Source organism: Callionymus lyra, chromosome 5 (genome assembly GCF_982586985.1).
Source record: "Callionymus lyra chromosome 5, fCalLyr1.hap1.1, whole genome shotgun sequence".
Lineage (NCBI taxonomy): Eukaryota > Metazoa > Chordata > Actinopteri > Syngnathiformes > Callionymidae > Callionymus > Callionymus lyra.
The window spans coordinates 18,914,988-18,942,281 of NC_141822.1; the positions used below are offsets into that span (position 1 = coordinate 18,914,988).

A 27,294-nucleotide genomic window follows, 5' to 3' on the forward strand; every position below is an offset into this window, starting at 1 on the left:
GAGAAGGTAGGTGAAGATGGAGGTCTTTAGTGCCGAGCCACACTCGCTGGTCAGCATACTTGGCGGAGGCAGCTGAACTCAAAAGTTTTTGTCTTGCCTTGAGCCAGGTAGACCTGCACCGCTGCACAAGAGCCAACGCCGACGGGACTTGGACCTCCTCCTCGAGATCCGGAAAGAGAGGCGGTTGATACCCGTAGGCACACTCGAACGGGCTCATTCCCGTGGAGGAGCACGTGAGTGAGTTGTGGGCGTCCTCGACCCACGGGAGAGCCTTGACCCAGGTGGCGGGGGCGCCGAAGACCAGGCAACGGAGAGAGGTCTCTAGGTCTTGGTTGACCCTCTCCGTTTGGCCATTGGCCTGGGGGTGATACCCTGAGGTGAGGCTGGGCCGGGCCCCGATGAGTCGGCAAAACTCCGCCCAAAAGCGTGAGGCGAACTGGGGTCCCCGGTCCAAGACTATATCCCGGGGGCAGGCCGTGGAGACGGAACACATGAGTCAGGACCGCCTCGGCCGTGTCTCGGGCGTCCGGTAGTTAAGGCAGCGGGACAAAGTGGGCCATCTTAGAAAACCTGTCGACGACAGTCAGCACCGCAGTCATGCCCTCCGAGGGAGGCAATCCGGTGACGAAGTCCATAGAGATATGGGACCATGGACATTCGGGCACCGGCAAGGGAAGCAGCTTCCCAGATGAGGGGGCGGATGAGGTCTTGCTGGTCACACACACCGGACATCCCCACACGTACTCAGCAACGTCCCTCGCAAGCCCAGGCCACCAGAACCACCGCCTCACCAGAGTCAGGGACCGTTGCTGCCCTGGGTGACAGGACCACTTGGACGCATGGCACCAGTGGAGGACCTGCTTGCGGAGGTTTTCTGGCACGCATAGAAACGGTTAGATGGACCGGAAGTCGGAGGAGGAGTCGGGCGGTTGGCTCTCCGGACTCGCTCCTCGACCTTCCAAACCAGCGACCCCCACGCAAGCCAAGAATTTGGGTGGTTAAAATAGGTCAAATTATACCATTTTTTCAGCCTTCAAAAAAAACAACATTTTACACATTTGGGCAACAATTTTTATTGGATTTCAGGTCAGTTTTAAAAAAAAAAAGTGTAAGAAGCCACATTGTAAATGAAAATCTCCTCATTTTGTTCAGCGTGATTCAGTGTCGGATGGACATGCAGCTCCCGATCGTCAGGAACAGACATGAAGACTCTCCTCGCCAACAATAAATAAGATGAAAACCAATAATAATCATCTCCTATCATACATATTGTACAAACGTTCGGGGAACGTGGACTCACAGGACGGGACGTGAAATGAGGCGAAAACAATCACAGTGTTGTTTATTCTACGTCACGGATGAGCCAGTGGTCGTGAGTCTGCGACATGAACCGCTTGAGATGTCCAAGAGTTTCTTCCTCCAGACCAACACTAATAAATAAAGCAGGAATTTGAAAAAAGCTAAATAAGGACTCGGGCGATTACAGTTTCGTCTACAGCATCGTTTTTTTTTTTTTGGGATGAATTTTTTTGAATGAACTAAGACTCGTTAAGTTCCAGGTCCTGTCTTAGTCTCCGAGATGATGTGTTTTTTGCTGACCTCAGCAAAAAGGCAACGGCCAGTTTCACAGGCGTTTAAAAGAAAAAAGAAAGTGTACGAGGCACGAGAGGGTTCGAGTCGTGAGGCATTCTGGGATCTCTTTAGAACAGGTGAGGCTGGACGGTGGATGACGGCGTGAGACGGACGACAACTGTTGAGAGACTGAAGGCAGCTTGAAACAGAAATAATTATCAGGCAACTGAAGCGACGCAACCTTGTAACACCACAGGACCCTCAAAGAAAACATTCCCCTGTTTTCGATCAGTCATGTGATGTTACAATGGTATTATCTGTAAGAAATGCTTTTTTTGAAAACGAATGACCTTCTGTTTTCACCTGAACTAAACACAAGCCCTTATTGTTCAGACTGATAAAGAAGTGGTTTATGGCTCTGACTAAAGAAGGGTTTTTAAGGGAAGAAAAAACATTTTAGGTCGATTCTTCACAGAGAAATAAACAGGAGTGCTCAGGTCACTTTCAATTAAAGTAAATACAGTAAAATGTCGTCGGCCATGATCTACTCACACGTACAGAGGCAGAATGAAACCGGATGCTTCGTCCCTTAAACAAAAAAAAAAGGCTAAATCCTGCTAATTTACTGCAAGACTTCAAGGCTAAAACCTACCACATAGAAAAAAACACATCTCTTCCCCCCGAATAAATAACATCAATTATTATTGTCGTTCCACAAACAAACTTCAAGTTTATATACAAGCTGTAAATACGACTGCTCAGTTTTTCTCCTAGAAACCAGTACAACGGTGTTAATTTTGGCAAAAATGTCCAGTCGAAGATATGAACACGGACAAACTACCTTATAAAATATATTGCTTCCAGGGTTTTTTTTTTAAGCTGTACCGAGGACAGAAAACGACACCGACGGAGGAGATTCGCTTCCGAGTCGTTTACAGTATTTCTCAGAGCCGGTCACTGTTTACGTTGTAAACATTTTTAAAACAAACAGGCCTTGGATTCCTGTGGCAGAGAGAAGAAAAGTCTGGCAGCTCTGGGTTGACTCCTCCCTGGATCATCGACGGTGAGATTCAAAGTCTGTAGACGGACCGTCACGTAGAGAACGCTCGGATATGTTTGTGGAGTCGGAAAAAGGGATCTTAGTGTGATTTGTGAACTTCGACTAAGACTTTCAAGATCGACCCTTTTTGAGGTGAAACGGCGCTCCCTTGTGTTCAGGAATGTGAACTACCTCCACAGAGTCAATTCGACTCACTTTGAGCAAAAAAAATCCTTCAAATTTTGACTCATCCAAGTGTCTCTCTATACTTCCGTGGAGAAAAGAATGCTCTGTCGTTTACTGTCGGGCGTGGGAATCGTCTCCAGTTGGAGGAAGTAGAGCAGCACTTGGACCTGCAACAATATAAAAAAATAAATAAATGTAGTGTCTGCAGGTGATTCTGGTGGTCAGCAGAGGGCGAGGTCTCACCTGTGCCATGACCTCTAGGGACCAGCTGTCCCCCATGCTGATGGGTTGCGTCGGGTTTGCAGGGATCTTGCTGTCCTTCTCCGACGGTCTCAACAAGGTTGGTCCGAAAACTGTTGCCAGGTTGTGGAGCGACATCTTGTTGACGCTTTCCTTTTCTGCCACCCTGAGGAAGAGACGAAAAACTCTGAGCCCTGACATTGAATCAATATTGAAAACACAGCATGTTTTTAAAGAGCTTACAGGTGTTTATTGTCAGGAATATGTTGGTACGATAACGATAGGATATAGTACGATACTGTAGGAACAAGTATATATTTGTAGTATTGTTGAGTACTTGACTCTGGTGTTGCCATCATATGACTCTCGACGAAGCCTTAACTACTTTAATTTGTTTTGAAACCAAAAAATGTCCAAACATCATCTTTAAAAGCCGCTTTAGTCAACTGTATCCCCTCGTCCTCAGACAAAAATTATTTTATTTTACACACTTTATTTCCTTATATTTTCAAAACAATATCTATACAGTAACATGAAAAACAATATTGCAATATTTAAGTGATATCGATATTTTCTCACATGCCTAAAGTCATAAAATATTTTGATTTAGTAGTTTAACATTTGTGACGTACAAAAACAAAAAATAAAGTGGATAATAACTCACCAAAGGGCAATATAGAGAGCCCCGGAGGTGACATGATGTATGTCAAGATACTCGTATCTCATGACATCACATCTAGTGTTATTTTGTCACACCAGCTCACGATACTTCAAAGAAAAATATCCTCCAGTTGTGATGGTGAAGCTTGATTTTCTGACTTAGTTTTCTACATTTTGTTTCTAATCACATAGTAAATATTTATAACTGTAGTTCTGTAGTTTAGCCACTAGATGTCATTCATAGTTTGAGTGTGTACGTTGACATGGGGATAGGTCGTAGCAGGAGGACCAGCTTCTCGATCTGGTGTGGTTTTGTTTTGGAATCTGTATGTATCAAGTCAGAACGGGTGCATAAGTCCCCAAAAAACAAGCGTTGACTATACTTTCTAGTTCTACGACGACAAGTCTTCAATTACACATGCGTACCTTCTGGATTACGAGTATGAATATGCAGTTACGTCAATGCAACTTAATAGTACGAGTACACATCTCATGTTACGAGTATGTGGGACTTATGCTCCCGTTCTGACTTCATATATACAGTATTAATGAACAGAGGAAGTGATGATGCTTCAGTACTTTTATTATCTATTTACAATTACAATCTATTTACTCATATTACTTAGTATTACTATACTATTACTATTATAGAACGATGATATTGAAGAACTGAATCCTTCTTAGAGGAAACTCACAGGATCAAGCTGTGAACTTATAAATCCACCTGTAACCAAGGCCTGTTCATTTGATCAAACGAAAGAACTAAAGTTATGAACATTTACTACGTGATTTCGAAAGTATCGTAGTATCGTAAGTACAAGAGTATAAAATAATTACATCCATGTCACCTCCTGGGCTCCGTAAAAAATACACCTAAATGTACATAAAGATGTTTTCTCTCTGTCTGTTTTACTTTCTTAACACAAGTGTGCAATAATATTGTTTACATTCAGGTGTTCTGCGCTACATTAGGAGCAAGAACTAAAAGTCTCTACCTCTTCAAGTGGTCCAGGAGAAAGAGGAACGTGACCAGGTTGGGTTCTGGCAGCGACAGCAGCAGGTTCAACATGCAGCTCTCTTTGGCGACGCTGTCAGACAGAGCTGCACAACAAAACACGTCGTCTAAATAAGTCACAAGCATCATAGTTTCGACAAGCTTCAACCACTCACTGATGCCGCCGGCGAAATTAGGGTAAAGGTCGTCCGTGAAAAGCGGTTCCGGCAGCTCCCGGAAGTAGAGCTTCAAGGTCCCGGCGATGGCGTTGACGTCCATCTCGCTCATCATCACCGACACGTCCTTGTGGTCTGCAGGAGGAGGATTTATCGTGGTTCTTATGGTTGTTTTTCTTTTGAGGACTGACTTAAGAACTTATATCTGATTTATATTTATATACATCTGTATTTACTGTGTAGTACCACAACGACATGATGATGACAGAAGAAACTCACTGGTGTCGAAGGCGTTCTTCAGAGCCTGGATGTCTGTGGCGACTCCTGACACCCTGTAGATGCCCACCTCCTCCATGCCCCTCCTCTCGATCTCCTCCAGGCACTGCCGGACGATGTAAGGGACTTTGGATCGCTCTCGTCTAATGACAGAAACAAACAAAAGGACATTTTTATCTTCTCTCTTACAATCCCGGCCGTTAATGGAATCAACACTTCTAGAAACTGTTTCCTTCAACTGAGAAAAATCTCTAAACTTAGGAAAATGATGTCACCACACGATCTGGAGCTGACTTCCTTATAATCCATGCGTTTGTATCTTCTCGTTTAGACTATTGTAACAGTTTATTTTCATGTCTTAACAAGAAGGAGCTGTCTCGCCTGCAGTTGATTCAGAACTCTGCAGCGAGAATTCTGACCTGCTCTAGTAGAAGAACTCACATTTCTCCGATCCTTAAAACTCTTCACTGGCTGCCAGTTTCTTTCAGGATCAACTTTAAAATTCTGGTTCTTACTTTCAGATCTATTCATGGTCAGACTCCTCCTTACATCACTGATCTGATCCAGCCTTACACCCCAGCTCTGGGCTCTGAAGTCTGTGGATCAGAATCTACTGATGGTTCCTGAAACGGTTCAGGACCAGAGGAGAGAAATCCTTCCAGGCTGTTGCTCCTAAGCTTTGGAAAGATATTCTTCTCTCTCTGTGTTTGATGATCTACTGACTCCTTCAAGAAACATCTTCAGACTTTCTTATTTGTGCAGGATTTTCCCTGATTTTCTGGAACTCCTGTGTTTGTCTTATGTGTTTTGGCCTTTTAAAGTATATATTTTAACTGTGTATTGTTTTTGATTATACAAGAAAAAACAAAACCACTTTATGACCCTGGTCCAGGAAGGCACTTTACAAAAAAACATTACCTTACTTATTTACTCTAATCAATAGATTATGATCTGAATCACTCACTTTGTGACCGTGGAGATCTTCACTCCGAACACGCCCATGGGTTTCCGCGAGGGCATCCTCTTCAGGCTGAACTCTCTGGTGGTGAACTTGATGGACAGCTTGACCTCGAGCTGACGTGGGACACATGAGCTTACAGTTAAAACAGATAAAAAATGACCAAGAGGAAATCTCTCAGGCTTGTTTTGGTCGGTAAAAAATCCCTCCAAGCTAGAACCAGATCCCTGAGAAATATAACTGTAATACTCTGACCGCTCCACTCTGTATGGGGGGGGGAGGGGGTCATTATTTTACAGCTGATTTATGTTTATAGTTTTTTAAATATGAGTCCACATTTAACAAATTCCTAAGATAAAAAAAACAAAACAATAAAAGTACAAACCCCGTTCATGGGAATCACAGTTCTCTGCCAGTCCTTGCCCTGAAGAGCCTGTGGGTCCAGCTGGAAGTGAAAGAAGAGAACAGTGAACACTGTGAACCCAATAACAGGACTAAGAGTATTTCATAACTCAACTGCTTAAGAGTTGATTTAAATATCAAACAAAACTCATCTGATATAAGTTTACCTGATAGTCCAGAGTAAATGATGTTGATTTTGAATCTGTTTTTCCTTTTTTCTATTTGGACAATTATGATTTTTTTCATTAGCTGAACTTATTTTTTCAAATAAATTGATCAAATTGGGCAGAATATTTACCCAAGTTATACTACTTTTTCTTTCAACAGCTCCAAAAATATGAAAAAAATAAGTCAACCAAATGGAGTCAAAAGACTATTATTGTTCTTAAATTTAGACGTCGGAATGAAAACCTACATTGTAATATGTTATTCTATATGTTTCTGTTTAATATAATCAGTAACTAGTAACAAAATCTTGTTAAATCTGATTATAAAAAAAGTATTTATATATTACAATGATTAACTTTAAACAACTAAGTGACATTGGTGATGAAATAAGGCATCTTTGTCTACAAAGTGACTGCACCGCTGCATCAAACATCTATTTTAAACAAAGTAATCAGGGACTGATGCAGTTTCTATGGCAACAGTTAGTAATTGGCCGGGCAAGGCAATATTCGGCTATTATTACCTCAGCCTGGAGGAGTTCAAAACAAACACTATAACACAGATCATGTTCATTTTGTAATGAGCGTGTATAGTTAATTTGAAATTATTCTTCACTTCAAGCAACTACAGTTTGTGTAGATATCAGGATTTTAGGGGGGAAAATGTTTTTTTTTCTGTCTCTCACTTCACAAAGAGGTTTTCGAATTACATCATCGAAAACAGAAAGCTTGTTGTGAACCACCAGAGGGAGCAGGAGTCATTCCCACGATAGTAAGCAGTGTTCATGAAAACGACTTCACACTCATTCACCCTCTGAGTCAAGATATGTCTTATTATATCTAGTTGAAACTACAACATGCATAAAAACTGTTCCAACCTGATTCCTCGCTCAGTTATTTCCCGTTCAAAACAGAATTATGGAACAATAAGGGAGTATTGCGGTGTCTATATTTTTTATGTCTGGATGTGAGCGTGTTTATGGATAGAGTCGTAAAAAGATGTGGCTCTGATTGTGACATTAAAAGCCTTTCTCGAGGCGGCATTTAACATTTATTGCCAGTGCAGGTGGAGGTTTTTCAATGACATCATTCACAATAAATAGTGCAGCTTATGAAATTCACCACTAGTAGGAGCAGGATCTTGTTTACGGCACAGTAGTATTTTTTTAACACAGTCCAGCATCTTTTATCCATTTTTTTACTTGTCAATTTAAGTTGATTAATGTCTCTGAAACTTTTCATTCATTCATTTCCATGAGAGGAAGGTTGAAATAAAAGATTACGTTTTTTTTTAAAAAACGTTTCATTAAGCAAATGTGTAATAAAGAATAATTGTCAAACATTTTTTAAATCCCAGCAGAAGCCAAATTTCCTTCGTTAAATCCTCTTTAAAATGACTGAGGATGCAATTCAATGACATCATTGGAAAAGAAGGGGCCATAAATCAACCACTAGATGGCACCAGAGAGCAGTGTGATGTCATGTATCAGAAAATGCATGACATCACACGTACTTGAGACATTTTGATTTTCATATTTTATCTTATTAATATAGTATTTGATTTTATTTTTTATCACACTAGCCAGGGAATAAAATAAATACATTCTCTAATGTCGATGCATTTATACATAATTGGTTAATTTATCACTGAATACACGCTTAGACGCTTCAATATAATTTCCATTACTTCTTTGATAATTGATGTCCACTTTAGAACTTGCATCCTCTATGGTTGCCTTGGCAACCTCATTAACCCCAATCTAGGTTTCCTACTGTCGGCATTAGAAGCCGTCAGCGGCAGGCGCTCGTCATTGTTACAAATGCCAAACGCATCACAATGTTTTAAACGCCCTCAGGTAAAAGATGTGAACTTCACAGACCCGTGAGCAACACCGTGCACACTTTCATTCATTCACTAAGATGGATCTGGCGCTCTGTGGTTCTACTCTGTCGTGAGTCATGATCCCTCTGCTGGAAGAAGATGACGTAATGTCATACCGGGATCTGTCCTTTCCCCATGATGCGGTCTGTGCTCTCTCCATCCTCTTTGTTCTGCTTCGTCTTGTTGTAACATTTCTCGTAGCAGAGCAGTCGCAGGGTCTGAGAGCCCTCCAGCTCAATCTCAAACTCCTGCGGGGGGGAACAAAAAAAAAAGACATCTGTACAGGGAACTGATGAACAACTGCAAGAGTGTAATTACCATGTTAAACGTAGTGTACGACAGAGTCATTGGACCTTCGCCCCAGAGATAATACGTAGAAAAACACAAGCGCATATGTCTGCTCAGTTCTCATGACCGCATGTAATCAAATAAGTAACATAAATTCATGTCACCTGAACAGTAAACGCATAAAAATCCTTTAAAACTGGTTTGTTAATAGAAAATATACTAAAGATTAAGTTGACAAATTTTAAACTAATAAAAATCTATTCACATGTTGAGGTCATACCATTTACAAACAAGAATAACCAGTAATTCCATTTAAAATATAATTCATGAGAAGACATGGACTTGATCTGCTTTAAAAAACTATGAAAAACAAAATAAAGGTAAACATGTAGTTCATGTCAAACATAATTATATATATTGAACATAAGTCATTTAGTAAGTTCAGTGCAAACACATCAGAAAAATAAACAAATATAAACAACTAACATTAGAAGAAATCTGAAGTGATAACATATAATTTAATTATGAAATAAATTCAAGTTGGATTAAATAACTCATTGCTAATGTGTCAAAACTCTACTAGCTTTGATGCTAGCTTTAAACTTTACTAGTTTTGCTAATGATGCTAACATGCTAACTTAAACTAAAAGGCTGATAAGCAGGAAATATTTTTACCTGTTCTAGTTCTCACTTGACAGATTATTGATAAAAACGCTCCCAATAATGGGATTTTATAAATTCAAGATGTTTTATAAAATATAAACCAGATTACTCATGTAGTTTAAATTGTTGAATTGCTGGGATCTATTTTTCCTTAATTAACTATAGTCTTATTTCAACTGTATAGTGTCTTGAGATAACTTTGTTATGATAAGACACTTTAAGTAAAATTGAATTGAATTGAATTGAATTAAATGCTAAAACGCTAGCTTCCGTTTTTATATCCGCGCACAACCTAGACACTGTAAATCCTGAAATAATAACTTCTCATGAGCTTTTAACCCATTCCATATTTTTACCAGACGTTCTCATTTCGTGGAATTCCTCCTCTGGTTTGGTACGTAGTGTCGGTTCAGTTAACACGAGGACAGATGCTGCTCACGACCAGCAGCTCCTCATTATCTGACATTATTTCCACTTTGCTGAATAAAAGACGTCTCACTCAAGAGGGTTTTGAAACCAACAACATCCTGCTGTGATGCTGCTACACACGTGTGTGTCTGCAGGCCTCGGCGCTTGTGTGCGTTCATTTGTGTGTAAAGATGTTACGTTTGACTTATTTACAAGAATAGAATCAAGACAATAATGCTAGAAAGTGAAAACTAATAGATTTGTCATTAAAAAAATTAACGTTCTTCTTCTACCTGTAAGTAAGTAAGTAAGTAATTTTTATTTGTATAGCGCTTTTCCAGACCAGGGTCACAAAGCGCTTAAACAATCAAAACAATATTCAATAAAGTATATACTTTAAAGGTCAAGATAAAACTGATAACACAGCAGGAGTTCCAGAAAATCAAGGAAAAGCCTGAACAAATAAAAACGTCTTGTACATTTCGTTCTTACCTCGTTCCATTTGGGTTCAGTTGTGTACCGGTACACTCTCGTCTTGGCTTTGTTCGAGAAGAAACCAAAGTAGTCCACCTCCAATGTGCAGTAGAGGTCTGCGGGACAAAAAAGGGTTTAGAAAGTAGATATTTTGTTCTTTAATAAGAAGAACAAAAGGAATTAATCTCTAACAACAATAAGTGGGTCAGAGATAATCTTGCATGTTTTTGAATGAGATATTAAACAGGTTATTTAGGTCGAATGGCTAAATCATTTTGGGCGGCTTCGCCCACTTACACTCCAGGGTAATGGTTCAAATTTTGACCACAGATTTGAAGGTCGGGTCACACTAAAGCTGCGAAGATGCTAACTTTAGGAAGAAATCATCCGATCTTAAACTTCTCAAGCTCCTTTTTTTTAGTGGAATGATTCCTGCTCACAGTACAATAAAAAGTGACTCACTCAAGCTCTGTTTGAGGCCGGAGGCAGAGTGGACGATTACATTCAGGAACCCGCAGAGACCGGGGGATTCATCCTCTGGAAAAACAGTCAGTGAGCGGAGGGGGGAGAAAAACAAGAAAGCGAGGAAGGATTAGAGAAGAATGCAGATCTGTTTGCTTTGGAAAAGAATCAGTCACAAAAGAGAAAAAAAAGGGATGAAACCAGTGCTTTAAACTATAAAACATTTCCCCAAAAACGTCTTATCCTCGACTGAACCGCGTTTATCGGGATTCTGGGAATTCGTTGGGAAAGTTTGCCGAGACGCATTTAGCGGGATCATCATCGGTCGTCGTCTTACCTTCTTTAGTCATGCTAAGTGGAATTTGATGGACGGTCTGCAGTTTGATGCAGGAGTTTGTCAACATCTGGAGCTCCATGGACGATAAGGACGTCGTTTTGAAACCTGGACACAAAGACAACATCATTACGATTTGTTGGGATTATTCCTGTGTAATCGTCTGATTGTTTAATTTCAGACGATTTAATTTAGTTCTGGGGTTACTAGTGAGTCAAAGACCTATACCAGTTGTGGTCCCTTAGAAAACATGCTCAATGTTTATTTTAGTGTAAAAAAAAGAGAAGGAAGGGTAGAACCGTCAATGTCAATATGGCGATATATCGCAATATTCTATTCCACGATACTATATTAATAAACGACAGCACTGGAATAATAATTAGTATTTTATTTTGTGTTTGTTTGGCTTGTAAATCATCATTTATGGTTTATAGTTCAATATAGCTTGAGTAATATAAAATCATTCAAATTTGTTTTACTTAACAATTAAGATACAAATTTGAACTTAAATATTAACTTAAAATAAACTTTCAGTCGCTAGATGGCAGCACGTCCTCTGCAGCTAAGGGAACATCCTGCAAGATGACTGTGGACGAGAGGATACAGTAAACTCCGACGGCTTTTAAAGCTGATGTTTGTAAATATTTCTGTTTAAAAACAAATGAAAGCAGTTCCGACTTTGCCAAGAGTCATGTGGTCTGTAAATATTGAACTAGTGTGAAGTACTCGGTCAATACTACATACCACACTATATCAGTGTTTCTACAATGCGTCGTATCTTTGACACTGTATCATGATACGTATCGCCAGATTTTTGCCAATACACATCCCTTATTACTAGTTTTTCAACACGAAAAGATTCAACATTTTATTTGGAAAACTCCCTAAAATCAGAACTAACTCTTAGCGAGATTTACATTCCAATCTCCTTACTCTTCAATTTAAACTCACCCACCTTGACATTAGTTTGATGAAAGACAGAAAAGCAGTTTCATGTCTGTAATTGACAGACTCGGTGGAGACTCTTAATTCTTAGTTCAATAGTTCAAATAGTTCAAAGACTTCTTTTCGTTTTTTCTTGAACTGCATTAGACAACTTGAGCCTTTGTAATATTGAGTTAGACGAGTTCAAGTCAGAAACCATAGAGAGAAAAGAGAAGTTGATAAGAAGGATTTCTAGATCTTGTATTTTGTGAGAAACAATTGAATCCACAGCTTCTTCTCTACCTGACTTTGATTACACGGTGGGAATGTAACGGGAATCAATCTAAAAAAAACAATTTCCAATAGAAAAAACCCCAAAATTAAAACTCACATTTCTTCTGCTGTTCTTTCAACACCTCCCTCCATTCTGCACGTTCATAGTCGGAGGAAATGAGAAAACTGTAACTCTGCGACACAAGAAAAAAAGAGACTTCATTGAAAAACAGTGGTGACGAAAATGAAAGGATGAAAGTGCACTTTTGTTCAACAGCTGCTTCAACAGATGTAAGATCTGAGCTGGAAGATCAGCAGGGGATGTGGAAGACGGAGGAGGACGGAGGAGGACGGAGAATCTCGTCACCTTCCCGTTCTTGTTGTAGACCCGGAGAGGCATGCTGGGAGATGTCAGCAGCAGCAGAGACTCCTGCTCAGACAGCTTCTTCCGCAGTCGGTCGATGACTTTCGATCCCTTGTTGGCCCTCTGCAAGACACCGTTCACTCGTTTACTCACTTTTCGTGTCCGATCCTGCGAGCGTCCGCTGCATTCTAATGTCATCACTTTGTGTTTTAACGTGAATATAATTGGCTCCCGGGGCGACCAGGCTCTACCTTCTCTCTTTGGATCTCACTGCGAAGGTGCGAGATCTTGACCTTCATGGCGTCCAGCTCTTCATCGGGGACCTGGGGGATGGTGAGCGGTTCGGGTTCCTCCGGGCCCTGGAAGGTCATTTCGGTGAGCGGGATGTACCACTTGCTGTCGTACTGTTGGTTTTTGCTGCAGGGGCAGAGAATCGATGATGACATGAGAGTGAGGAACACGAGTGAGGAACAAACCAGAAGAGAACGCTGTGCATGACTTTACACCTGCTTGACCTCTAATTTATGAAGACATTCTTTATCTCTCTCATCAAGTGTGTACCATTTCCTAGCCCAGGTCCATTTTGTGATGTCATACGTTGACATCATATTCCAAAAATGTCTCCCAAATCTTAGATTAGATTACATTAGATAGACTTTAATTATATATTATATTATATAGATATACTATTAATCCCTCTGGAGATCTCCTTCAAGAAATTGGGTTTCCAGTTCACAGTAGACGATAGAAGGTATAACTTTCATAAAAACAAGAACAAGAACAAAGTGCAAATAAAAGAACAAAGTTCCAAAAGAAAAGAAGACAAAGAAAACTATACAAAGATTAAGATAGAATAACATCATCCTTTCACATTTAATAATTACATTCAGTAGTTTAATAGTTGCTCTTGTTTTGATTGAATGTTTAAATTAAATATTTTGTATATTAAAAGATTGAATTTATTTTTTATTTAAAGTCGAATATACTTTGATATTCTAATTAAAATAATAAAATATTGATAATAATTCTTAATTAAATATTTTTTAATGCATTTATTAATGCCTTTTAAATTCAATATTGTCTAGTGGCATTAATGTACCCTTTTTTTATACTGAATTAAATTATTTTTTTAAAACGTGCTAAAGAGTTTGGCCCCTGATCTGTATGTGCTGAGACAGTGGGAGGAAATCAGAGTGCACAGAAGAAACTCATGTTGACTCAAAAAAAATCCACACAGAAAAGAACCACTTTTCACCCCAAATCTTGTCCCCCAAATGTCCTTTGTCATCTTTTGTCCTGGACCACACACCACTCAGGCCAGCGCTGAGAGCCACTGACCACTGCAAACCACAAATACCCCTCCAGTGATCCAGACAGCGGAGGAGTCGGCTCCGTTTTTGGCGAAGACGGCGTAAAAATATCAGCCGTTCCGCCTCCAGGAGAAGAGTTTTTTTTTTTCTCTGACATCAGCGTTCATTTATGTTTTCCTTACCCTCCCATCTGCTTTTTCAGTTTGGCGCAGAGCAGCAGGTCGGTGAACAGGAAGACGTGTCGCAGCTTCCTGGCTCCCTCGACCAGTTCCACCATGAAACTGTCCCTCAGGAGCTGACGGCTCTGCAGGAGGAACACTGAGAATTAGTCACAATCGTAAACGATGTTTAGAATTTGAACAAAAGACGAGTGAAGAGAAACATATTGAAACAAGATCATGAAAGCTACACATGACATCTTCGTCTCAGTCCAGTTTCAGGGTCACAGAGGTCACTGAAGTGTGTTCTTTCACACACACACCTGGCTGTCAAACAAAAGCCACACACCAATACACACTAATACACACACAAGTAATGTCCAGTTCAATAACAATAGTATTCTCATCCGGCGGTCATAAAGAAATGAACGGAGTCTGCAGGTATTGAGGATAAAGATGAGATGTTCAGGTTTTTCTCACTGACGTCAGACTACATTATGACGGTGTAATACTGTCACTCGCCAAGTGGCGGCAGTGATGAGGCGCAGAAAATAAGAAGCAGCGGCAACCTTTTGTGTACTTTTGTGTATGTAGAAAACATAAGTCATCAAGAGTTTGAGTGAAATTCAGTAACACATTTGAAAAGAAAATGCTTATATTTCAGGAAAAGGTAAATAAAAATCGATAGAACTAAATGGTAAAAAAGGTTAAAAGGAAAATTCTACAAAAGCAGTTTCTTTTGTGTCTGGTTTGTTTCATAACTCGTAAAAATGTAAAATCCCAAATTAGTAACTAACAAATAAACTGAAACTTGACTGAAAAAAAAAATGTATTCATTTTAAGTTGTTATTTCTTGTATGCAAATTAAAAATCCAGCGGTTTACTCGAACATGTTGTGGATAATATGAAGATACTCTTAAGTTTTAAGTGTGATCAAAGACAGACGATGTCAATCAAACTAATGCAGGAGCCAAGGTCCAAGTTTCTAGGTTAATTCGCTGTTTTAAGTCGTTACCTGTGTTTACTCAAGCTTCAATTAAAAAATGATAGAATAATGCATATGAAAAATCATTTATATTAACTGTAAAATGTTCACTCCTGACTACTTGTTAGCTTTTCTAGTCGAATTCTAGTCAAATAACAAAATTATACTTTTTTATATTAAATAGTTTTTGACAGGTAGACATCAAATATTTTGATATAAATGTATGCATTATCCCGCAAATGCAGATTTTTTTTAAATGGCATTGGTGCCATTAAATGAACAATAGAAAAACAGGACTATTTATATTGTTTTTTTCAGGATTAGCCAAAACATTATGACCACCATGTTGTTGTTACTATTATGTTTACTCTCTTTTGTTCGCAAAATGTATTTCCAGTCTGCAGTGGTCAGCACTTAAAAAAAAAGCATCTAAATCCACAGATAATAGGCAAGACAAGGATTTACTGCCGCAGCTATTTTCACACACACACAAAAAAAACACTGAACCAGAAAGTGAGCCAAACAAATTCATGATTTTCTTTTAAAAGTGTCGACGATCAATCACTTCCCATCCTGTTCTATCGTCGACTCTTGCTTCTGATAATACCTTTAATAATTCAGCCATTTCCACATGTTTACCTCACGCTCTGATCAATTTAAACATGCTTCCCTAAGTACAGAGGCAGGGAAATGTAATAATAAAGATTAATATCAACCAACAGAAATCCTGCCGGCGACTGAAATAATCCAGTTGAAAGCAAAAATAATACCATCATCTATTTATCGACATGTTTACTGTTCCGTCTCTTCTGTTTGGATTGCGAACGCGACGAGAGTCAGTGAGGTCACTCCACATGTTCCATAATCCCTTTAGCAGCGCAGAGTAAACAACAAAGCACTACGTTGTTTGGCTCGTCTGTCAGTCTCAAACCTGGTCTGCGTGTCTATATTTAGAATGTTGCTAGTTGGAGAGAAAATTTCATGAAAGAACGCGTCCAACAGACTAGCTTGATGTGTCTGTCTGCAGGCCAGGCTTTGTGCAAAAATAAAAATAAAAACCTTTTAGTTCGGAATGATCAGTGTTCAAAGTGTTAAAGCTTGGTTAGTCTTGCTTTGTCTTTGTTTTCATGTGGAAATTGTATTTTAAATGTTTAAATAAATAGTGTGTTTAAGATAAGACACGGAACAGAGATTGTTATTAACAATAAGAATATAAATAATGTTTTTAGAAGTAAAGTTTTTTGGTGAAGAATAAAAAATATCACACTCAAACTCCGGCTTTAGGTAAATATATATTTTGTTCGGTTTGTAACCAAGACTGCTAAACGTTTTTGACAGCTTTCGTGATTGACTTTGAAACCCCTGTCTTATATAGTAAAAAATATATACAAAAAATAATCTCCATGAGTTGAATAATAAAAACAGTAAATGTTTACTATTTTCTATTATAAAGTCTCAAGTCAGAAGGAAAAAAAACATAAACATAAATAGCTAAAATAGTGATAACATTAATGATACATGAGAAAACATTGACATTAAATAATTCCTTTTGAAACTACTCTATGTTAAAAAAAAAGCAATTAACCAGAAAAAGCATGGACCAAGATGTTAAATATGTATTGTTCATTTTAACAATAAAAAAAAAAAAACTCAGTGTGAAAAAAAGCTGAATAACAAGCCACGATAAACAAGTCTTAATTCCAAATTGACTCAAAAATACTCTCATCTATCCATCTTCCCCCCATTATTCCTCCTCTTCCGGAGGAGAAAGTTCACTTTGAGTGTCTATTTTAAATCTAAATGACGGCTACCAAAATGTTACAAAAAAAGGAGAAATGCATTAGAAATCCAGCGTTTATAATGTTAGTTTTTTTAATTCCATGCCAAAGTTTCTTTAGTCAAACATTATAACTATCATATTATAACCATATTATAACTCAATCTAGTTTCAAGATTCAAAGAATTGCTCGGACGTATTATTGATGTCTAGTTTTAGAAATATAAAATGCTGCTCTATAGGATGACTTTAAACCCTTGTGTTATCTCTGGGTCAAGGTGACTCGAAGGCCCTAAAAACAAACAAATGTGTTTGTGGTATCCCTTGTGTTTGTTCTGGGTCCAGATGAGCGACCGCCCTGGCTTCCAAATGATGACAGAATTGACTTAAACACATTTCAGTCGGACGGTGGACGAGATCCGAAGCCTCTTTTCTGCTGTGCGATGGTGAAAATGTCCCTAATAAAGCAGCTGTCTCAGCACATCAGATGACATTTTCGTGGAATGCGTTACAGCCTGGCAGCGGGAAAAGTGACTTTCTGGATTTCTTATTATAGCCGAGCGGGACAATCGGTAGCCCCGGATGCCGAGGCAGCCGAGTGTGTCGGAGCACATTTAAGGCGGCGAGCGCAGATTAAATATTGACCACGAGAAGCTGGGCTGAGAGCATCGACGGGGGTAATCGCATGAATTTACAAAAGATCGGTGTTTATTTTTAGAATACAGTGCACGCCTCGCAGGAGGTGCTTATGTGTGTCTTTTTTGTGTCTTCGCCAGAGGAATCCAATCCGCACGTGATGTGTCGACCTAATGAGTGTGGAAGGAAGACATTAAGAGACGTGTGAGTGTGTGTTCTCGCTGCCTGAGAATGAAAGAACAACACACTCACATCAGGAGGAAAATCTAACCATCGGCAAACAAAGCGGCGCGAGGAGGTGAATTGAGATTTCCACAGTGGCGTCATTTGCATTTTAATTAAGCCGCCTCTGTTTGTCGCCCACACACACTCCTCCTTTATCGGTTCTGGCCGGGGCCACTGGGGGCCACTTTGCTGCTGCATTCCTTCAGTGAACAGGTGTCGAGTGTCACTTATGCAATTTAAGGGAACAAGTTAAGAAACTAGAAAAAGCACTCAGAGAGCGCAGACCTCTGCCAAGACTATAAAGCAACACAAATACTTTATCCAGTCCTCTATGTAATCTAGGAATTTTTAAACATCATTCCTGGATCCAAAACACATTTACTGTTTAAAATGTTAAGTCTAGAAAACTGACCAGAAACTGTTTCCTTCAACTGAGAAAAATCTCTAAATTTGGGAAAATTATGTCACAACAAGATCTGGAGCTTATAATCCATGTGTTTGTGTCTTCTCGTTTAGACTATTGCAACAGTTTGTTTTCATGTCTTAACAAGAAGGATCTGTCTCGCCTGCAAAACTCTGCAGCGAGAATTCTGACTCGCTCTAGTAGAAGAACTCACATCCATTTTATAATTTTGGTTCTTACTTTCAGAACTATTCATGGTCAGGCTCCTCCTTACATCAGTGATCTGATCCAGACTTACACCCCAGCTCGGGCTCTGAGGTCTGTGGATCAGAATCTGATGATGGTTCCTGAACACGGTTCAGGACCAGAGGAGAGAAATCCTTCCAGGCTGTTGCTCCTAAGCTTTGGAACAATCTTCCTCTCTCTCTGTGTTTGATGATCTACTGACTCCTTCAAGAAACATCTTAAGACATTCTTATTTGTGCAGGATTTTCCCTGATTTTCTGGAACTCCTGAGTTTGTCTTATGTGTCTTGATCTTTTAAAGTATATATTTTAATGTGTATTGTTTTCGATTGTTAATGCGCCTTTCATAGCAAAGAATATAGTTTAAATAATAAATTTGAACGGCTGTTCAAAATGAAACCAATTGTCCACGTAAGATAAAAAACTCAAAATGCAACAAGCTGCCTTAAGAAATATTAAAACTGTCTGTATGTATTTTAGTTACAATAAAAAAAAAAAACTAACATGATTAATAGCTAAGTATCTTGATATTTTACAGGTCAATCCACCCGACATCAAATTAGATTGTTGATATGTCTGAATGATACTGATGATGAAATCCAATTACAACTGCTTTGTGTCTGCAACCTTTCTGTTTCTGTGCTGCATACCATAATAATAACAATAAAAATACATTTTATTTATATTGTCAAATATGGAGGAAGATTGGGTCAGTTTTGTTGCTTTCTTAGGTTGAACCTGAACACGGTAGTCTAATAAATGATGAAAAAAAAAGGTTTTTTTTTTTTAATTATTTGATTTTGAGAATTATTGTTGATTTGAGATCCTTCTAGTACCTTTCTAAATAAATGTTGGAATACATATTTTATTTTATTTTACACTTTAAATTCAACAACTATTTTAATTAAATGGAAATTCATAATAATGATCCCTTTTCAACAGTTGCTCCTTTCTCTAAGGTCCCTTTGAAACCATTTATCCATCCATCCATCTATACACAACTATCAATGTATCCATCTCCTTACACCAACCCAGGTTTGTAACAGCACTTTTTTGTCCTGTTTAATCATGCATTCATGGTACATTTTATAGTTAAAATTCAGACGATCATGTTTAAACAAACATAATAATGCAGTTCAACATAAATAAAAGGACTGGAGCTAAAAATCACTGGACTAGCGTTGGATGTTAGCGTTACATGATCGATACTGCTGTTTAGTCAGCGAGGGTCAGACAAGAACCTTGGGCGTATTAAATACAATATCTACAGTGAGGTGCAATATAATGAGCCCTATTGATTTCCATTTGCTGCTTTCATGTATCCACGATAAATATTTGATGCCTGCTGCTGAAGTGGACCGGAGGAGATGAGGAACCTGCAGGGGATTCACTGATATTGCCTTTTTCCATGAAAGTGTGTTCAAAAGCAGAGAAAGTGTGTGTGTGTGTGTGTGAGTGTTGGGGAAGGTTGCAATAATGACCCCCCTGTGAGCAAAGGGTGGTGCCGGAGTGGTTGCCCCATTCAGTCCCAACCCCTCTTTTTTTTTTTGGATGAATAATTAACTCGGAATCCGATCGGCGGCCCTCGACCGGTGGCTCATTACTGCGCTTTATGTACGGCCGCGTCACGCCAGCTATCCATCAGGAGGAAGCCAGTCATGTGCGTCACGTCATCTCCAGGGATGACACAGGAGGCGGCGGCGGTGGTGGTGGTGGTGGGGGGACGGGTGGGTGGGTGTGCTCGTGGGCCGGGGGAATAAAAAAAAAAAAAAAGAAAAAAAAAGAGGGATGGGAAACCACACGTGAGAATCACCCCTTCAACCAGCCGACGCTGCTGTGACCATATAAGGACATCGACTGTGCTTTAGGCTGCAGATTGGTGGTAACCATAACACCACACACCGCCACAGTGGATCCATACAGCGGGAGGGAGGGTGTTGAGTGTCGGCGAGAGACGGATCGCTGTGACGTCATCTTCCTGAGCGAAGCACATGTGCTCTGGCTCCTCCAGACAGGGGGATTTTAAAGCAATATTCTTGATATTCTTTTTATATTTCTCAATTAAATTAAATATAATCATTTTTTTCGGGCTCATTTTCAAATAGTGTCCTTTTAAAAACATCAAAATCAATTGAATTAAGTTAGTATTGTGGTTTATTTCCATACAAAGTTTGTGGTAATTTAGTTTATGCATGAATGCTCCTCCCCAGATGCAACACTAATAGACTCAGGGACTCATAAGTTCCTCGTGCTATTAGATTGTTTCATTCTGAGTTTGGGGGCAGGAGTGAAGTGAAAAGATGATTCTATTCTGTGTTAGTCTTTGTAAGTAAGTAAGTAAGTAATTTTCATTTGTATAGCGCTTTTCCAGACCAGGGTCACAAAGCGCTTAAACAATCAAAACAATATTCAATAAAGTATATACTTTAAGGGTCAAGATAAAACTGATAACACAACAGGAGTTCCAGAAAATCAAGGAAAAGCCTGAACAAATAGAAACGTCTTAAGATGTTTCTTAAAGGAGTCAGTTTCTTTGTGTTATTTATCTTTTTGTTCTTTTACTACCCTTTGTTCTTGTTCTTGTTTTATGAATCTATCGTCTGTGTTGCTGTGAGCTGGAAAGCAATTTCAAGAAGGAGACCTCCAATAAAGTTTATCTATAAACTAGCTATTTATGTTGGTGTAAGGTTGGTTAAAGGTAAAAATGTTTGTGATGTTTCTCTCTACGCTTGGAAACACAGCGTCGCCCTCATCAAATGTTCTTTATTGTCGACGGTCGATACGACTGGCAGGGAACAAGATCAGCCAATATTATTGACCATCAGCCACACAGGTGCCAATAATCCCACCACCACTGCTTCAGTAACAGTTCTGTTTGGGCTGAATGTATATGCTGAAAATTCAATAAATTACCACAAACTTTATATGGAAATGAACCACAATAGTTAGCTTTTTATAATAAAAACTATTTTATTAAACAAATGAGCACAAAAACTATAAATATTTTATTTTATTTGACTCAAAAATGTGAATATAATATGTATATGATTACTAAAGGTGTGAGGAAATTTCAATATACTGATATATCGCGATGTTATTTGTCATGAAACTATGTCGATATTCAAAAGAACTGAGGACAACTGATAGATGGCAGCGGTCATTACGTCCTCTGCAGCTAAAGAACAATGAAATCCTGTAAGATCCTGGCGATGACTGAGGACGAGAGGATACAGTTGAATCCAGCATCTTTTAAAACTGAGTTTAAAACAAATGTAAGAAGTTATGACTTCATCAATAGTCATGCGGAATATAATTTTTTCAACGCCCAAGGCAAGTTCTCGGGAAATACAACACAATATTCTTGTTTCCTTTATGGAAATATATCGTATCATTGCTTCTGTATTGTGATCGTATATCACCAGATTCTTGCAAGATGAAATAATTACTAATTAGTTTGTTACAATTTTTCATTGAACATTAGCAAACCATAGATCGATGAACATGAAAGAATCATATATTTTCATAAAAGTGCTTCAATTCTATTGACTATCAAGCTCTGATCAACTGTTCGGGAAATGCCGACAGGTTGTTTCGTTTTATAAGGGACTTCTTGTGAAAGTACAGTTGTTAAGGTTCCGTCAAGTTCTTTTTTTTTTTTACTCTCTTTAAGCACCATTTAATAAAGTGGATGTTTCAGAAGTTTGGCAAACATCCAGCACCAGATGAGTTATCTACACTTAATAAAGGAGTTTCTTGGAAGGAGTGCAACAAAACGATTCATTTAAGGTCTATTTATGAAGCTGTGATTTAGGGTTTTCATCCCTTTAAGACCTTTAAAAAGAGGTATAATTAACAGGAGTTCATAAAGCATGTCTGGTAAGACAAGAGAATGCAGGGAGGACTTCTTTCTAAATCTCTTTTTAATCTAATGAAAGGCCATAAGTGGGTACAACAGTTTCAGCGATGGTTCATATTCGTAACACAATAACCTACTTATTCAACTAGTTTTTTTCAGCACGTGACTTTAACCATCACCAACACCAGCTTCCGAAGCAACTTTTCTATTGAAAAAACACCAACAGCGACACGCACCTCTCCCTTCTTCACGGTCATGGACTGGCGTCGGGGCGTGGACTCCTCGTTAATGCTGGACAAGAAGTTCTGGGAGATCCGTAAGGCGTCCTGCAGGAGCGGGTGATCCGGGTGACTCGTGGGTGTGTGTTTCAGCAGGTCCTGGAGTAAAGCAGCAGGTCCAGATTAAAAACAATACACATGTCTCACATTGGGTGAGGTAGAAGCGAGCTGGGGCCAAACAGTGACACTCTACAAAGAGTTAGATAACGTGTCTAAATTGCCATTCAGTTCAACACAAAATGAAGAACTTTTTCTCAGAGAGATAGAATTGGCATCAACAATTAGCAGCTCCACCTTCTTGTGTCTTCATTCGACCCACAAACTTGTTGTAAAAAACGCTGCGTGACATCTCAAAATAATAAAAAAAGTTTTGTTTTTTTACATTCTCTTGTTAAAAATTGCAGTTAATCGGGAAGACTGTGGGCTGAAAAGTTCTGCTCAAGGGCCACTTTAAACATGCTTTGTTTCAAGTCTGAGACCTGATATTATTTGCTGCAGGGCCAACAGAGCATCAAACATATTCATAGAACTGTAATACCATTAGTTACGTATTTGTCCTATGTCATACATGCTCTGCCCTCTAATGTGCATAAAAAAGGGTGAAGAAAAGAAAAATGTATTTATTATCGCACTTACATGAAGTACCAAAGTGCTTCTTGTAACTCGGTCGACCGGTTTATACAGGAGAGCTGTGGATTTAAGAAAAAAGGCATGAAGTTCGACGTTAAATAAAAAAGTTGTTTTACAGCAAAAACTTGTCAATGTATTTTCTCACTGACCCTCCAGAGAGTTTTTGGCGGTCTGGTCCTTGGAGTCTTTGGGGCTCCTCACCTTCAGATTCTGCCGAGAAACAAAAGTGACAGCAAGATTCAGTCGAGTAGAATGAGAACAAGATGTTGTTATTATTTCGACTCGGGCTCTCGGGTCATTTACGACTACATTCCTGCCACCCTCAGCAGATTCTTCCTCCCACCATCTTGCCGGGAGTTCTGCATCGCCACTCAACCCATTAACATCTTTCTATGATGAATTTCCCAGTCGGCACGAAAGACCCGGGTTTCTGGTCTGTAGCCCCCAAACATGAAGAAGACTGATGGTCTATGAAAACCACCACATGTTTGGGAAACATCAAGTGAGGAAGTCAAAGCAGGAGACAGCTTGAACTAATGATGCTCATTAGCATGAAATAGAAAACATAGATAGTCGCAGGGATGGATTCAATTTTCTCCAAAATACTTCTGCTAGAAAGTTAATCTTAAAAAAGCACAATAGGAAGATACGTTTTTCCTCTATAAAGAAGGTTAAAGTTCAAATGGACCAATCCAGGAAACTGGTGTCCACTTGAAGAGAAACCTGAAAATGTGCCACAATTTATTCAAAATGTTAAAAAAAACAACTGTTAAATAAAGTGTTGTGGATTACATAATACACGTTTCCATGTCTTTGTAAATATACATCAAATACTATCAAGGACACAAACAATATTACTGAACAATTCCACATAGACTACGTTTCTTTTTACCATTAAAATGTCCTTGATATGCTCCAATATGTTCTTTTATTTCTTTATAAGAGTATCATTTCTGATTAAAAACAAACTTGATTTTAGTAGTTTTTAATACATTCTACCACCATGTTAACCTGAAATGACTTTGTTGGTACTACAAACATATTTTTATTGTGACATAAAAAGACAAAAAGAGTTTATCACAGACACAATTTGATAAAATCGATTTGTTCTTGTTGGTTTTCAAGATATACATTTAATCTTCACACATAGAGAAACTTAAGGTATCTAAATCTATTTGAAAGAGTTAAGAAAATGTGTTTTTTTTTAAGGTCAAATATTAAAAATAATGTCTTTGATTGTAATACATGTGATTACGCATTTTCATTTGGCATATTTAGTTAACTATTAAATGGTTTAAATAATAATAAGTAAAGGAAAATTAGCACTTTTTAAAGTTTCGTCTTCAGCAAGACTGTTTAGTAAAAAGGAATAAATATTAAGATATAAAATTAATTTCGTAATTCAATGTTGTCGTTATGTCAAAGTGAATTGGAACACACTCTAATGTACACATCACTAATACACAATAATCATGATGGAAATCCATCTTTTTATTCTTAAGTCTAACTCTGCAGACTTAAAGGCAGCAGCAACGTTCCTCTTCTCTTCATTCAACGCACAACTATCCAGAACTTAAAAAAAAAGGTTGTGACCACGTTTAACAACTTAATTGGATAATTTGCAGCTATGTCGGGGTCAAGCGTCCGACCGGCGGATTTTACACGCCGTTAAATGATCTCATTACTCAACGAGTCTTTGGCCGTCACAACTCTGAGACACCACTGAGACGCACTTGATAGCCATCAGACCAACAAAATAGAATTTGTGCCGTTTAAAGAGGTAAAATACTTCCTGCAAAAGCCATCATATGACTATTTTTTGAGCCCTTTTCACACAACTTATGATCTAAACTTTATAGACCTGTTGCTCGACTCACCTCAGAGATTTCTGCAAACTGTGTGTTGGCCTGACAGCACTTCTCTGCCGTCTCCACCGCCAGTTCATAGTTGTCCACGAACGCCCGGTATACTCCTAACTGGCTGGCCTGAGGACAAAAAAAGTAGACAATTAATGATAATTTGACCTAAAAAATGACATAATTAATGCTAAAAAATACAGTTTAGATCAGTATTTAAAATATTTTTTTCATTATATAATCAATTCAGAATAATTAATAGGGATTTTTAAGGCTCGGTGCGTAGCAAAGCCGTCACCATGGCAACCGGTGAATGCTACCCCGAGTCGATAACTAATGATCGGTGTAACAGCGGCTATAAAAGTACGGTCAAGAAGCTGCACGGCTGAATGAAATTCCGGCAAGCGTTCACCAGCGATGCAATCCATCTCCGGTGTCGACAAAAGGACAATCAATTACGCTGAACAAAAGCCGAGAGTGGGAACATTCACGCGCACATGCCCGTGTAAAAAAAAAACAACACTTTTCATGTTTAAAATGACTTAAATATTGAGATATTTGTCAATAAGACACATTTGATTCGACCTCCTTTATTTGATATTATATACAAATAACGCGAAAAAAACATCTAAATGCTTAAGGTTTTCTCGCTTAACTTCTACAATTTGTCAAGGAATTTAGCCTCTTAAATTGACGTTAATGCAAGAATGGTACGACACATCGCTCCCTTAATTTAGGCATGACGCTGACCTCCGGACCCCTCGCTGAACCCTGTCATCATGAGAGTGTGAGAATTGATTTGGGCTGGAATGCACGAGTCACAAGGTCTCTTAACATTGTTTGCACGTACCATTAACACGAGACGCGAGCTGAGCGTGGTTTAGAATATTGAGGTTTGGAACGTGTCCCCCTGTCTTATCTCATGTCTTCTATACATTAACCACCTGTATCTATAAATAGAGGTACCTGGTGGTACCGGTCCGTGAGGCATTTGTTATCAGACTTCACTGAAAGAAATAATAATGCGTGTCTTTTTCATGGATTAGTTTTCTTTTTTGTCTTTTTGCCGCTCGTGCTTTTTCATTTTAGATGTTTTTATCCAAATGTTGGTCCATGAAAAAAAAGGGATTGACAATACATCAGTCGAGGAAATGTGTATTTACCAAACTACCTTTTAATGAGAGGTATTACTGTGATATTTTCTTTCCTCCTTTGCAAAACACTACAGTCAAAATCCTTTCCTTTAATTTGAGTTTGATTTGTGGACATCAATAAATACTCTTTCTAATCTTAGATAAAACATCTTCAATTCAATTTGAATACTCTGCTCTATAACTTCAACTCATTCAATCTAACCCTTGTGTCAAAGCAACCCAAAAGGCCCGAAAACAAATGCGTTTTGAGGTATCCCTTCTGTCATTTCTGGTCAAAGCTGTCCAGAAGGCCTGAAAGCATTTGTGGTATCCCTTGTGTTGTCTCTGGGTCAAGGTGAACGACCTCCCTGGCTTCCAAAAATACATATGCAGTAGTAGATGTTGTTCATCTTGACCCATAGACAACATAAGGGATACCACAATCACATTTGTTTGCGGGCCTCCGGGTCAATTTGACCCCAAGATAACACAAGGGTTAAGGTAGGCCACAGGTGGCACAATTCAAAAACTAGACTTGATAGAATTTCTCTGTCCATTTCCTTCTCATGGGATCCACTCTGAGGGGGGATGTATTCGGGTCTTACAGTAAATATTTTGGTTTCTTTCATTTTTTCTCAAGGTCGTACAATGTACCAATCTTATCCATTGGTGCATTGGTGATTTTGGGGTGTCCAGAGTCATCCTTTAAATTGTCTCGTTCTCACTACTTTTTGTTAGGTTGTCCCAAAGAATAGAAATAGCAACGGGTTAAGAACTGGCTGAATTTCATTTTTCCTTATCTTGAAGGAATAAGATACACAACACTCTCCAACTCACATTGCAAATTTGTCAATATCTGGGGAGCGTTTCTGGATGCTATCGAGAAGGACGCTGACTGATTATTCAACTCGGTGCTGCTGTTTCTTGGAGAGGAGTGATACGGACTCTCACACCTAAAGCGTATGGATGACTCTTGACTGCAATTATTAGTGGTTCTCTGAATGCTTCCAGTATATTTCTATTTTATTTCATCTTATTATGTTTTTATCTTGTAATGTAT

General features: G+C 38.8%; 1 protein-coding gene across 1 annotated transcript in view; it reads right to left on the reverse strand.

Moving 5' to 3' along the window:
* Positions 1-2,257: 2,257 nt before the first annotated feature.
* The window catches only part of bcr (BCR activator of RhoGEF and GTPase), a 74,777-nt gene continuing 49,740 nt past the window's right edge, over positions 2,258-27,294 (reverse strand). The window contains exons 5-23 of the mRNA XM_087791339.1: positions 25,123-25,230; positions 23,395-23,455; positions 23,252-23,304; positions 22,574-22,714; positions 14,235-14,356; positions 12,994-13,159; positions 12,746-12,865; positions 12,497-12,572; positions 11,185-11,289; positions 10,848-10,922; positions 10,404-10,501; positions 8,669-8,800; positions 6,487-6,546; positions 6,108-6,217; positions 5,147-5,286; positions 4,868-5,002; positions 4,693-4,798; positions 3,041-3,203; positions 2,258-2,964 (exon numbers count right to left, since the gene is read on the reverse strand). Of these exons, the coding sequence (XP_087647465.1) occupies positions 2,875-2,964; positions 3,041-3,203; positions 4,693-4,798; positions 4,868-5,002; positions 5,147-5,286; positions 6,108-6,217; positions 6,487-6,546; positions 8,669-8,800; positions 10,404-10,501; positions 10,848-10,922; positions 11,185-11,289; positions 12,497-12,572; positions 12,746-12,865; positions 12,994-13,159; positions 14,235-14,356; positions 22,574-22,714; positions 23,252-23,304; positions 23,395-23,455; positions 25,123-25,230 (2,061 nt within the window). The 3' untranslated portion in view covers positions 2,258-2,874. The remainder of the gene's footprint in view (positions 2,965-3,040; positions 3,204-4,692; positions 4,799-4,867; positions 5,003-5,146; positions 5,287-6,107; positions 6,218-6,486; positions 6,547-8,668; positions 8,801-10,403; positions 10,502-10,847; positions 10,923-11,184; positions 11,290-12,496; positions 12,573-12,745; positions 12,866-12,993; positions 13,160-14,234; positions 14,357-22,573; positions 22,715-23,251; positions 23,305-23,394; positions 23,456-25,122; positions 25,231-27,294) is intronic.